Below are 14593 nucleotides of genomic sequence, written 5' to 3' on the forward strand. Positions count from 1 at the left end.
TGGGTCATCCCACTCCCCTCATTCCCTGGTTCCAGCTAGGCTTCTTGCCCCATCTGAGTTAATATATATTTTGAAATTTATTTTAATTAAAGAACATGAAGCTACAAAGTGAAGCACCAGTGCCTAGTATCACCTTTAATTCTAAATCCCAAATGGGCCTCAAAACCATGGTAGCTGGCTGTGGCACAGTGTTCTCTTTAGAAGTAAACCTGCCCAGAAAAAGGACAAAAATCAGCAGGAAATGTCAGAGAGCATCCTGCAGAAGAGGTTGTCTAGGTTCAGGTGAAATTCTGGTAAATTAGTGACTTGTAACTGTTCAAAGTCATTTTTTGAATGACCCACACGTGGAATAATTTTGCAAGAAAATCAACAACATATTCTCAAATTGTGCCCACCAGGTCCAAAAGGTTTGGGGCACCAGTGAGTTCAAAGCTGATAGAAAATACTTAATACTCAGTGGATAAATGAGTGTCTGGTCATTTGGAGCTGTTTGTTTGAAACCTTTGGGAGTAACTCTCAGGAGGATATGTTTTAACCTACCTAGATTACCACACCTTACATACTATGAGGAAGGGCTTCATGAATCATAACTGCCATTATCATTAGTGTTGCAAGCTAGTGCAAGTAGTAGGTTAACACATGAATCAGGGCTCTGTATGCTTTGTAAATGATTCAGAAGTACTTCAGAAGTACTTCATGCAAAAGCTACAGTAATATCAAACTGTTAGCTCAATGATTCATTTTAATGGAATTTCACAATACGAAGTGGAATGTGTATCTAAAAATGAAAGAAAATAGAAGAATGCAAGTTGTTTCTAGCAGTGATTAATCCTAATTGTATACATTTGTTGCAGAAAACACATCATATATTTCTATATTCCAATTTTTTTGAAAATTGCCAAATATAGTTTAGGATCAACCCATTACAAACAAGTTCTGAGCTCAGTTTTGAGCTCAAAAACTTTGTAGCAGGTACTAAGAGTAGTAACCAATTAGTGAAAGAGCCATGCTGTAGGATGTTCATACTATTTTGACAAGTCCCTGCTATCTGGCTAATGGACACATAGTGTGGTGGGAGCTATTTCACTTTGTGCAGGTCTAAAATGCGAGTGGTTTTAGGGCCCTCAAATGCTGCTCTTCCTGTTTTTTAGGTCTAAGATTAGTCCATGATTTTTCCATTTCATCTGAGGATGTGATTGGGTATAAATATTCCACTATGAAGTTATTTATTTATGGTGCTTAGTGGAACCACTGAAGTTTCTACACCATGTCTGGCTACTCTCATATGAACCAGGATGCTATGTTTTTTCAGCAATGTGACTTCTAATCTATGATTGCAGTAGCATTATATGTGAACCCAGATACTGAGAAATTCACTGACATCAAGCCCATAGAGTCCCATTAGGTATACATATATTCCAAATTGATAAATGGACTAGATCTTTGATAAGTGTAGGCAACTAAGTGCTTTCTGGATATTTTGGGTTACCACTCTCATCATTAATAACTCTTAGCCATGCTGTCTAGAAGTTGTAGTCCAAGTACCTGGTCACCTTTCCCTCTCCTCATCCCTCAGCTTGAGTAGCTTTTGGAGGCAAGAAACCATATAGGAGGGACTAGTAAAGGTAAAGGTTTCCCTTGACGTAAAGTCCAGTCGAGTCCGACTCTAGGGGGCGGTGCTCATCTCTGTTTCTAAGCCTTGGAGCCGGCGTTGTCCATAGGACACTTCCGGGTCATGTGGCCAGCATGATGACACGGAACGCCGTTACCTTCCCGCCGAAGCGGTACCTATTGATCTACTCACATTTGCATGTTTTCGAACTGCTAGGTGAGCAGGAGCTGGGATTAACAACGGGAGCTCACCCTGCCGCGCGGTTTCGAACCGCTGACCTTCCGATCGACAGCTCAGCGGTTTAGCCCGCAGCGCCACCGCGTCCCTATAGGAGGGACTACCTATGTGTTTATTTACAATGATAGCATTGGCCTTTTAAGGGATAAATCACATGAGTGTGAAAGTTAATGTGACATCTGTCCCTCTTTTCCCAACCATGACTTTCTTAAAGAAGCATCCTAGGCACCGATTGGATGCACTCTTATGAAGAAACACACACACCCAAGAGCTATATAAATCCACCACAGTAAGTGTTCTGCTGTCTTTCTATAGACTGTTTGCACAGTAGGGCATAACGTCCAGAGCTGACAGAGTCAGAAAACGTTCCAGCATTACTTAAAAGTGATGCAACAAATGGGAAAAAAAATAATGACCAGGTAGCACATTGCTAACATTTTGGGCTTTTCATGGTTCTAACGGGATTGGAAAGTGGTGTGACAATGCATTCTCTGGAGAGCTGTTCCAATGAAAGTGAGAAATTTTGAAACTCTTTCTCCTGTTACAGCTGTGAGACTACCTTCTGCTTTCTACAAAATTCCTGTTTCATCCCCTCCCATCTGACCTTTTTGCTAATATTTGCACCCACTGTTTCATTTTGGGGCTGCTACTTTAGCAAACATCATGCGACTCCATAAAAGTACAAAGAAAATACCGTATACAGGCTTTAACAAGCTTCTGTGATCTCTATTTTTCTTTTTCTTTTCTTTTTCTATTTTGTCTTCCTTGTGAGCAAAATTACTGAATTTTTTGCTGCTGCTGTTTTTGTTCCTGTTTTACCAGTTATACATTTGAATATCAACCCTTAACTTTAAAAGAAAAAAGAAAAAACTAAGGAGAGAACAGACTCTTAATAATTGTCAGTGACCAGCTTGGCAAGGAAAACAAAGCCCTTGTAGCAAACTGCACTTCAGCAACAGACTGGCTAATTTTGTCTGTGCTTGCCATCATAACGTGCAAAGTCTTGTTTAAATGGGTTCTTTCTCCTCACAGCAGTAGACAGATGTTTCTGTTTCACATTAGGTATAACTTGGATCTATTTACATTTCCTAGTCAAAAAAAGACACGTGATGTTCTATCATCTTTGGAAGGAATGGCAGATCATTATGCATCACTTATTGTTAATAAAAAAATAGATAGCGTGAGGCAGTGGCCATTTACCAAAATTTTTGTAGATTCTAGCATACGTTATAACAGAGAAAAGAAATATACTGTCAAGCTGAGGGAAGGAAAAAGATATTTTTTATTACTAATTTGTCTTCAGGATAAATGCCTGCTGGTAATTTTGGATTTACCATTGATGACCAGAGAATGAATGAGAAAAAAGGGTAAAGTTAGGGAACTATAAATGTTCCTGCCTCTTTTCATGAGACACGCACTATTAAAAACTCCTCCATTTGCTTTGCTTCTGGTGTCAGCAGAGAGAAGTAATTAGGAAAAAGTTCTTCATCAATAAAAGATGTTCAGTGGGTGACTGTCATCTGCAAACATTTTTTTATTTGAATGTTTGCTGAGGACTGAAAAGAGGTTCCTTTGGAGCTGTATCGTATTTGCATAATGTAACCATTCCCATTCTCCCTCTCTGTATTTTTATCTCCTTTGGCTACCCTATCCCTGTCTATGCATTGACAAGTGATTGCCTTTAGCCATATGTTTTTGGTATCATTTCATGACTTAGTATAGTTTATACAACATAACATGCTGGTTATTCCATTCTTGGTATAACTTAGAGTCATATAAAATTAATTTGCTCATTGTAAACGTAATTAGAATAGCTTTGCAGCCGCTTCTAACATTAGTCTTTCTAAGTCACGCTCTAGTCCTTGAAGGGATGTGATGGGATCAAGTGGTTGTCTGAAAAGGCTTTGGGAGCCTTCGTTGTCACCCCTATGTCTACTCGTCTGCTCTGGATGTCTGAACGCTGGAGAAACATACATCTATTTTGCCTCTGTTTTCTTTTTATTTTGACCTTAAATTTATTAATGATATAATGTAGCTCATCATGTCCCAAAGAATCTTTGAAAAATAGCAGAATGGGGACAGCCTGAAAGCATGGTGAATCCTTGGCTTGCTCAAAGTGAGCAGGTTGAAGAGGAAGAGGAAGAAAAGGATGGGAGAGAGGGAAGAATAATACTACTGTGGCATTGGCATCAGCTCCTCCTCCTCCTCCTCCTCCCTTGGTTGCACAGTCCCCTTGTTTTTGTACTGCACTTGCTTAGTTCACGTAGGGATGCTATCAGTGCAATAAGGGTAACCTGGTGCTGATTAGGTCTGAGAGGGAGGAAGTGGCCCAAGGTGTCCCAGCTGGCTTCCATGCCTAAGGGAGGGCTAGAACCTGGCCCTTCTTGCTTTTAGTCCAGCATCTTACCCACAACATCATGCTGGCTCTCATATCAATTAGAATGAATGAATGCAAATATGCAGTCAGCATTTCTTGGCTATGTTAGTTCAGGCTTATTGTAGGCTCGGAATTACTCAATAATGATAAGCTATTGCACATTTATACTAATTGCATGCTACATGGTCAGTAGAAAATGCTACATTTCTACACTAAATTTTTAGTGTTATTTCTACACTAAAAATTTTAGTGTGGCCCCAATAATAATGTTCATCTGCCATAACAAACATAGTTAATAAACTTCTTAATTTTTATTTTTTTAAAAAAACCTATTCTGGGTGTTTGATTGATTATACTGTATGCCATCAAGTTGATGTTGACTCCTAGTGACCATATAAATAGATTTTCTCTCTCTTTTTTTAAAATGATTTTTTTAATTGAAAGTTTTAGTAACAATAGTAAAAGAAAACACAAACTAAACTCAGAAAGAGGGGCAAGTAAAGAGAAGAAAAAGTGTAGAGAAGAAAAAGAAAAGAAAGGAGTAAAAGAAAGAAAAAAGAAATATTTAAAGAACTAGTTTCCGATCTTCACAAGTACAAACAAACTTAATAATTCATCACACCCTATAACAGTACATGTAAGTATCTCTTCTTCCCATGACCCATCCCATATCCATATGCAAATCCATAAATTATTAACATTTCAGTCTTAGTGTCAAAAAAAGACTATAAAGGGATCCCAGATTTATACAAATATGTCTTATTTTAACCTTGATCAAACAGCCAACTTTATACTCCTTCCTTTTGCTTCTAACAGTCTTAATCTTTAGTTCACTCAGATGCTATATAGTGGGTGAGTAATTTCTTCTTTAATATCTTTTAGACATAATCTATTCATAGTAGCATGCATCATTGCTGAGAATGAAGCTGCTATTTTCGACCCCATTCTTCAAAGATCTCTTGAATTATTTCAAATATCATAGCATTTTCTGTCATTTTGCAAGTTCCAATGCTGATCAAAAACAAGAGACAGGATTTTCACCTTTTTTTTCCCTTTTCCTTTTCTGCCTGGAATCTTTAGTCTCCTCTAGTGTTCAGTTTCTGAAATCATAAGGTCTCAAATTTCTGTTTTGACTTAGGATAGACTAAGCCAATTGGTTCCCATGAAGGTGCTGTTTATTTATGATAATTATTTCCAAAATCTTATAGCAAAAGTCCAAATATTCCATTATTCCCAGTTTGTCTGGTCCCTTAATTCATTTATAACTTTCTTGAATCAGATTCTTATTTAGCTTTTTGCTCTTTATTTCTATTTTTTTAAGTTCTTAAGCTTATAGTTACTTTTTCTTTTATTCAAGAATGAAGGTAAACTCACCAGGTGGCTTTTCAAACTTGTCATTTTGAAGATTTCTAATATCCTAAAGGTAGCTGAATAGGTAATTTTTGAAAATGATCAGAAAGTGAGTTAGCGAACTCAGTGTCCTTTAAAAGACTCCACTGTGATTGAGAGCATGATGGTTCCCTTTGTCTCCTGGTAAAAAACCCACAGGAAACCACTGTCTTGCAGTCTTCTCACAAGGAGCAGCAATCCAGAGCACAAGTAGGTGATCTCCCATCCTCTCCTTATCTGGAGATGTTCCGTGGGACCAGTCTACTCACCAGTCCTTCAGTCTTAGCTGCAGTCATCGCCTCTACTCATTCAGAGACATCTTAGCTCACCATTCCTCACCCAGAAGCTCATAAAAAGATTTTCTCCATGATGATCTGTCCGTAACCTAGTCCTTTAGGTCTTCCAGTGATGCACCTATCACCACTGTAACTGAATCAATCCACCCTGCTGCTGGTCATCCTCTTCTTCTTTCCTTCCAACTTTTCCAGCATTAGAACCTTCTCCAGAGAACTATGGATAGGGCTGCAAATTTCCCCATCTCTGTGGTAATGATTGAATACTATTTGAGAGATATGGTTTCATTAAAATAAAATGGAGATGTAGAAAATAGGAGGAGAAGAGGTAGTGGTAATGCAGGTGCTGTGAAACTATGACCCAGTCTGTATACGTAAAGATATCAAATAAGTAAGCAAATAAATGAGCAAATAGACAAGTAAAACAGTAAAACAATGGAAAGACTAGGCTAAAATGTCCCAACTTAGCAGGGCACCCTCTGCTTTAAATCACTATTGCTGACAAATACATTATTGCACAAAAAAAGATGCAGCCAACTTTTGGCTGGTAAAAATACATAATGCTCCAAAATAGAATAATATTTGCATTAGAATATGGTTTTATTTTACTTTTGCTTGTTTCCTGTATAGCATTACAAATGACAGTGTGTAAAAGATACTGATTTTCTCAAAAAGCATCTTAAAGAGATTGAAAGCCCTCTGAAGTCCTAAGAAATTATTACAGCTCACAATCCATTTAGGTCAGTGGAAATCAGTGTACGATGGTTCAAGCCGGCTAAAGGTCCTGGGACCCCACCATGGTTGTCTGGAATGTGATGCAGCAACACTGATTTATACCAGTTGAGACTCTTGTCCTGATGCTGATCTCCGAAGAGTGAAGATCAAAACCGCAGGGCCGGTAGGCTTGAAAGAAAATAAATGCCTCTACGCCAGCTCCACCTGCTGGTTGTTTTAATCAACAGCATCCGAAAAAAATAAACAAGAAAAGTGGATTTTCTTGAATGCTTACAACAACATATTCAAAGATAGTCAGTATTTATGTAGTCTTCATGTCCTTCCTTTCTTCATCCTTCCTTTGCCTAGTGTAATATCATTGCCAGGTTTCTCTAAAGCTGTGCACTTTCAGATGTTAAGGCACTGACGTGATAAAAGAAAAGGGTGCCTATATTGCAACTGTATAAATGAAGCAGAGACAGATATAACAATCCTGCAGGACAAGAGGGGAAGGAGTTGGTCATTATGAAACCTTTTACAGGACCTGCAAATCAGTTTGTTCCATTTATTTCTTAGAGAAGGTTATAGCAGTTCTCTTCAGTTCCATTTTTCTAATGAGCACGCAATCAACAGTTTGGCAATATGGTTTAAGGGATTCCTCTGCCATCCTGCTGTGTGACTGTCTTTCAAGCACAGGGCTCTGAACTGGTGAAAACAGGTAAGCTGCTAATTCATAACAGAGATTAGAAAGTTGCTGTTCCAAGTGAAACATCATTGAGCCAAAGCACTGCTTTTATGCTTAGGATCTGAAGCACAGAAAAATGAATGTCAGTAGAAGGGAGGATGATGCAGTGAGTGAAATTTAGCCACAGGGCTACATTTTGCTTTTCTGCTTCACACAGCCCTAAAGTAATTTGTTATGCATTTTCTGTAATGAGTCAAGCATTTGGAGGAATTCAGTGCACAGTGGATATAGTAATTATTTCTTTCTCTATTCATTTATTTAAAGATGCATATAGCCTCATAGCTCCCAAAAATGCAACTCTGGGTAGTGTGCAACAGTAAAAACAAATCACAATATCTCAATAAAAAGTCAACAAGAACAAAACACACAGGGCATACCAACATGTACTCCCAGGATGAGCTCTTTCTAATATCCTGACCCCAATGCCTGAGGGACCTTCCAGATCTTCAAAGCCTTCCTAGAGATTAACAGGAAGGATCAGGGCCAGTCAAATCTCAAGGCTGCCCCTTCCCCTCCCCCTCCCCCTCCCCTCCCCTCCCCGTCCCCTCCTCCTCCTCCTCCTCCTCCTCCTCCTCCTCCTCCTCCTCCTCCTTCTTCTTCTTCTTCTTCTTCTTCTTCTCCTTCTCCTTCTCCTTCTCCTTCTCCTTCTCCTTCTTCTTCTATCATCATCTTAATCATCATGTTTCTATCACTGTTGGTTTTCTCTTTTTAATTGGAAGCATTAAGGAGCTGGGCAGCTGGGAAAGTGAATAAAATAAAATTATTATTATTATTATTAACATAAAGTTAGCTGTCAGAATAAAACGAAACAGGAGATATATGACTAAAAGGAAAAGAAATTAGTACGATCTTTCAGGGAGAGAAGAGGCAGAGGGAACAGAGGGATATGCATAATAGGACAAACCCAGAAAATATGTCCAAACTGTGGACAGGAGAAGTGACAAATAGAAACCAAACTCTCTATCAGGGAATTTCTTCAGGACAGGGTGAATAAAAGTCATTAAATGACTTTTATAAATAAAAGGCTAGCATATATCCATTTGAAAAGACTCCCCTCCATGCTATGAAGTTAGGTAGATATATTGACAATTTTGTCCAGGATTTCTGCATGCCCTGTTACCTTTATTTAGTTTTTCTTGCTTCAAAATATAGTCACATTAAGACATTTCCTAGAGAGAAATTATTTCAGTTTGGAAATCAAAGATATAGGGATTTGTATTAACGATAGCGTGGAGTTGTTTTTACTCATTTTTTGTTTCCATCTTTTATGGATGCATCGCTTTAACTTAGAAAAATTGAGGAACTTCCAAATCAGCCTAAAGTGGGTGATAAAATTGAGTGAATCTTTGCAATACCCCCAGTCATGCATAGAAATTCCTGATGGATTTAAGCCAACAAAAAGAAAACTAATGTTGGTATCTAAGATATCTGGGCTGCAAAATTCCAGGTGACGACTAGATGGCAGCGAAATCTAGTGGCTTCTCTATTTCTGTGCTGCCATCTAGGGGTCCTTCAGATGTTTGTAGCCCAGATATATTGGACCTAAAAACAATCTTGCAAATTATGCTGCCTACTATGGAACCGTAATTGCTATGAAAGCATTTTTACTGCCTATGCAACTTTTCCAGGATTGAAGGCAACTCTGCAGAATGTTACAGAATCCTCAAATCCCTATTCCACTGGGGAGCAGAATATTAATTATTTAGGGGGGTTGAGTCAGGTTTAGTCATACATCAGGATCAATAGGATTTAAGTTAGTCATGGCTCAATTAAGTCTTATTGATTTCAACAGATTGATTCTAAAAATATCTAAGCTTGGATCGGATCCTGTGAGTGTAGTTCTTTATTTTTGGCTTACCTGTACTTTCCTTGTTTGGTTCATTACATGTAGTGCCATCAACCTGCTATATTGGCTGCAGTTCCTACTGAGTTTGTCTGCTTAACAATCAGAAATGCAGTTTATAACCCTCTATGGCTGTCGTTTTCTGGCAGGTGAGAATGGCACAGAAGAGAAGCCAAGCACTGATGAACTTGAGCATCAGAGCCAAGAAGCAGGTTTGTATTATGCTGGGACCTATTAAAGAGTTCTATCAGCCAGGCTTTCTGAACCTTGGTGAACAGTAATCTGAGTCAATGCTATTGACTGAGATCGTTTGTACATTTTCACAGGATTAAGTCAGGGCTTGGGCAGCTCTCTCATTGGAGACCAGAGTTCTATTCATAATGAATGAATGCATTCCTTCCAGTCCAGGAATGCAGGGTTTCCTCTTCGTAATTGACAGCACGTTCTGTTCTTAAGGTGAAAGAGATCCTAGAAACCTCTTCAGTGGAAAGTGTTTACAGCAGCAAGGTATAAAGTTCAGACATCAAAGGAAGGGAAGAATGTGTAGAAAATAGGCTTGAAGAGATGAAGGACCTCTTTGGCTGGGAATAAACCTGCACTGTGATGCATTTATTCTGTTGATTTAGCTTCTGAATAACTACTTTTCTACACAGTGGTTACAAATTGGATTACTGGCTTTTGAGAAAGAAAGAGCCAGGGTAGACAAATCCAGCCCTTGAAAATAAATGTTGAAACTCATAAAAAAAAAAATCTGAATACACTACATATCCACAACTGAAACTGCACTTTTAAAACTGAAAAGCAATAGAAAAAGGTCATGCTATACTCAGGTAGGAATTCTTGTGCTTTCCATTGATCTTATATATTATGGTCTTTGCCCATTCTCTGGCCTCAAAATAATTAAAAAGGACAAAAATGAATGTTGCTATGAACGCCCATATCCTTTAAGATATTAACTTTACCGTTGCCTGACATGTACTATTTACATGTACTTCAAATAGCATAGATACTCCTTCCTAGCTGACCCACCTAACCAGGGCTAATGGCTTATATTCTGTAGCTCACACATATTTAATTCAAGTAGCATAACTCATCTTTTACTGAAACTGTTTCTATCAGGTTTGAAAGCTTTTATTAATACCTGGGAGCTACAGCAAGAGAGGCCCAATCACTCAATGCAATAGAGCGAAGCAGCCAAGCTATCCATCCTACATTACTGAGCCATTTGATCTGTGTATACTACATTGTGGCTGTTTCTAAAGAGCAGAATATATGTTACAGCAAAATCCCCTTCATCCCGTTCCCTTGTTACGGTCTGGAGGAGAAGAACTGTGTACAAAATGTTGTGCCCATTCTGCAAAATAATTCCACTGACTCCAATTGTTCAGCTCTTAATTCACAGCCACAATGTTGTCTTGAGGCTTTCAGATGCAGGTTTGTTTTGGTCTATGACCGTAATAAAGAGTGGTGGTGGTGGTGGTGATGCAGGTTAGCGTTTGCTGCCCACCTCCCTTTTATAATGGTTCCTTAGTGTTTTCTTAGCAAGCATCTGCACACGTGCAGTCATGCACTCTAGTTTCGTCGGGACTGCTGTTGAAAAAACACCTACAAAATTCATTTTTAAATATGGCAGGAATGGAAATATGGCAGTATGTCTAAGATCTATTTCCTTAACTGCTTTACCTTCAGCTTATGAAAGGTAAGAGGAAGATTCAAGATTTCTATTTCAGACCACCTGTATCTCATACTGTATAGAAATATAGATTAGATGAGCCTGCCCATGTGAGATATCCTTGGAAGACTCGCTGATGCCTTTTCTCCTGCCAAACTCTTACCCCAACCAGGAATATCTTACTATCATTTAACAAACATTTACATGAGACACTAAACTGCTTTTTTGGGCCATATTTCTTTAATCTGCCCAATATAATCTGCTGATGGTGTTCAAGTGGTGGTCCAGATGTTTTGGAATTGCACTCAAAGTGCCTATTACTATTGGTACTATCTTTGTTTTCTTTTGCCAGAGTTATTCTACTTCTATTTGCAGGTTTATGTTTTTTTTTTTAAAAAAAATTCTAGTTCTTTCTCTTCTGTTTGGATTACTATTACCTTGCCTGAAACTTTTACACATACTTTTTCCTGAAATTTTTACACACACACACACTTCTCTCTCTCTCTCTCATACACACATACTGTATATACATATATAAAATTAGAGCCAAAGTAAATGTTCCACGCTATTTTATATCCTCCCCCCATCTTAGATGTTTGCTGTTTTCTTCTGTAAATTGCAACCACAAAGATTGCCCTTTAAGACTAAAGATCATTATAGGAAGGAGCAATGTTATATTGCAACATAAAATACTTTCTCCAAGCTGTTTTTCCCCCTGTGAAAGAAAAAAAAAACAAAAAACAGGAGGAGGAGTAAATGGCAGAATGACCAGAATGAGGAAGAGTCTGTCATTATTCAGAGGCAACAAAAACAGGATAAAGCTAAATATTCAATTAAGGACGGTATAAAGTAGAATGACTCTAAGTAGAACTTGAGATTCAATTATACAAAATACTGGTACCCTGTGCCCATGACATGTTTAAACCTGCATAGAAATTGAGTTTGTTTACAAATCTTACTCTGATTATTGTTCCATTAAAGAGAAGAAAAAGGGGTTTCAGCTAATGAAATGCATAACCTATGTATTTCAGAGCAGGTGTAACCATTTATGATCATTACTACATTCATATTATAACCTAATAACTATAATTTCTTTCTTTTAAAAAACAGATGAGGCAGCATCTACAGTTCCAAGCAGCTCAGCAGATGGAGGAGAGAACCTGGGCAAGGAAAAAGGTACAGATCATGAATCTGGCTAAGAAAAACCAAATCCTCAAAGTGGATTTTAAAAAGCAATATTTTCTGTTAAGCCTACGAAAACCCACACTCAAGCTTTAAAGGCCAGATGTCAGATAAATACTTCTGGGATGTCTTTTAGAAAAGCCTTTTTAATGAACCACTTGGCATCATAGTTGTGTCAGTGGGGATCGATGTCATGCATTTTCAACTTCAGTTCTTATAGATTTCCCATAAAAATATCTTGTAGGTCATAGAGAACTCTGAGGCACATATCTGTGGGAATGTTCACATCCATAAATGTATGTTTGCTTCCATGACAGTGACATTTGGTTCAATCTGCTGCAGCATGGCCCAAAGAGAAAGAAAATTCACTATCCAAGGGAGAGCTGAGGGAAGTTCCCCTTTATTTATGATAGACTGTGCTGGGCACTCTGGTCTCTCTTTTTTTACATGACTTGTACTCTTGATTCCTGGCAACTACATGAACAAGTCCCTGCAGTTTTCTAGGCAGGATTTTCAGAAGTGGTTTAGTCTGTGAAAAATACTTAAAAATCAAAGAGAAAGGGGTGCACATGACAGCAAAGAGCTGCTACTAATTTAATCATTCCAGCTGAGTTTTACCCTCTTGGGTTGTTTGTCTTTCAGCAAGGAATGAAGCACAGAATTGTGCTGTTCTTGCATGACATCACTGCATTAATTGCTAACGCTTCCTTGTAATTCTTCCGGATCCATCAGTGATGAACATGGAACATAATTTTAAAAATTGTAGCTGTGAATAATTCAAAGCAGGGTCTTTCTGTATCAGCATACAGCATTCAAGCAAGAGTGGTGGAAAATTAATGCATGATATATGATATGATATATGATATATTTATTTATTAGATTTATATAGCTGCCCATCTACCCAAGGGTAGATGAACAGAAATAAAACTTAACTAAATGGTACGAATACAGTTCAAAAGAACGTGGGTCAAGTTCCCTAAAAATTACATTATCGGCATATCAGACAAAACAACACCCATGCCAGAAGTCCATCAACAACCCCGGCCCCGGTGCCTGGAGGAAGAGCCAGGTTTTGCAACCTTCTGAAAGACCAATGGGGTTGGGGTTGTCCATATCTCAGGGGGAGGCTGTTTCACAAGACAGTGCCATGACAGACCAGGCACATGTAGAGAGTAAGGAAGGTGACCATGACAGAGATAGACCAGATCCATTACCAAAGCAACAAGTGGAAAAGCATGGCTTACATTCAAAACAAGAAGAAGGCAGAAGCAAAAGACTCAGATACAGTAGAAACCTCCTTAACTCACATGAGTATTGGGTGGGGGGATAAAGTACAGTCTTGCAAGATTCTGTTGCTATAGCCAATATTAATAAACATAGTTTTAACCTTCATATAAAAGTAATTTCTTTGCTTGTTCTACATAGTAGGACTGACAGCATGCTTCTTGGAGCCCATCAGGTGACACTGTTTTACCAATGGAACTTGGAACATTCTAACTCTGCAAGATCAAGTAGGAAGGAAAGAAACCATCAGGGATAGGCAGTTCCACAAGTAATCTGGCCCCATGACATGTAGGGCTTTAAAGATGAAAACCAACACCTTGAATTGTACCAGGAAGCTTACTGGGAGCCAATGCAGCTCATGTAGCAAAAGTGTTACATGGGCGTATCATGGCATTCTGCACATGCTATTGTATTTTAGAATAGCTGAAGTATCTGAATGTTCTTCAAGGGTAGCATGTTGCAGTAGTCCAACTGAGAGTTACTAAGGCATGGGTGTCTGTGAGATTGAGCTTCTCAATCTAGGAATGGGCACAACTAGTGCACAAGATGGAAAGGTCTTCCTAGCCATGGCTACCACCTGCCTGAACAGGAGCTGTGAGTCCAAGAAAACCCCATATTGCTTACCAATTCTTCTATGGGAAGTGTGAGTTCCATCCAGAGTTAAATGATATCAAATCACTAAGTGCAAGGGACTCTAAAACCCACAGTCATTCAGTTTTGTCACGGTTGAGCCAAAGCCAATTCTTTCCCAACTTGATCTACATAGCCTCCATGCACTGAGAAAGCATCTCAATAGCATCACTTAGACGGTACAGGGCAGACATGTATAACCCAGTATTATCAGAATACAATTGACAGTTAACCCTGTGCTGACAGATAACCTCACTTAGCAGTTTCATGTAGATGTTAAATAGGAATGGGGAGAGAGTTGATCCCTGTGGCACCCCACAAAACAGAGGACTTGAGCTGGAGCTTTCCTCTCCACCAACACCACCTGGAACCAACCTTGGAGGAAGGAAAACTATGCCCCCCACTCCCAGCCCTCTCAGATGTTCCAGAAGGATACCATGATCAATGGTCACCTTCTTCTACCTTCTCAGGTTTTTTTTTTTACCCTGGATTTTTTTTTTACCCTTGAAATACTTTTCAGGTCTTGGGGACCCCTGCATAAAAATTATTACATCTACAGCTAGCAGAAAGTTCCAAAAACAATGTTGTTGTTGTTTTCAAACATGATTTCTCATG

At 38.7% G+C, this 14593-nt stretch overlaps 1 protein-coding gene across 1 annotated transcript in view; it reads left to right on the forward strand.

Moving 5' to 3' along the window:
* The window catches only part of MACROD2 (mono-ADP ribosylhydrolase 2), a 1156239-nt gene that overhangs the window by 1068662 nt on the left and 72984 nt on the right, over positions 1-14593 (forward strand). Inside the window, exons 11-12 of the mRNA XM_063316393.1 lie at positions 9360-9422; positions 11993-12058. Of these exons, the coding sequence (XP_063172463.1) occupies positions 9360-9422; positions 11993-12058 (129 nt within the window). The remainder of the gene's footprint in view (positions 1-9359; positions 9423-11992; positions 12059-14593) is intronic.

The sequence above is a fragment of the Candoia aspera genome, chromosome 1 (genome assembly GCF_035149785.1).
Source record: "Candoia aspera isolate rCanAsp1 chromosome 1, rCanAsp1.hap2, whole genome shotgun sequence".
Taxonomy (NCBI): domain Eukaryota; kingdom Metazoa; phylum Chordata; class Lepidosauria; order Squamata; family Boidae; genus Candoia; species Candoia aspera.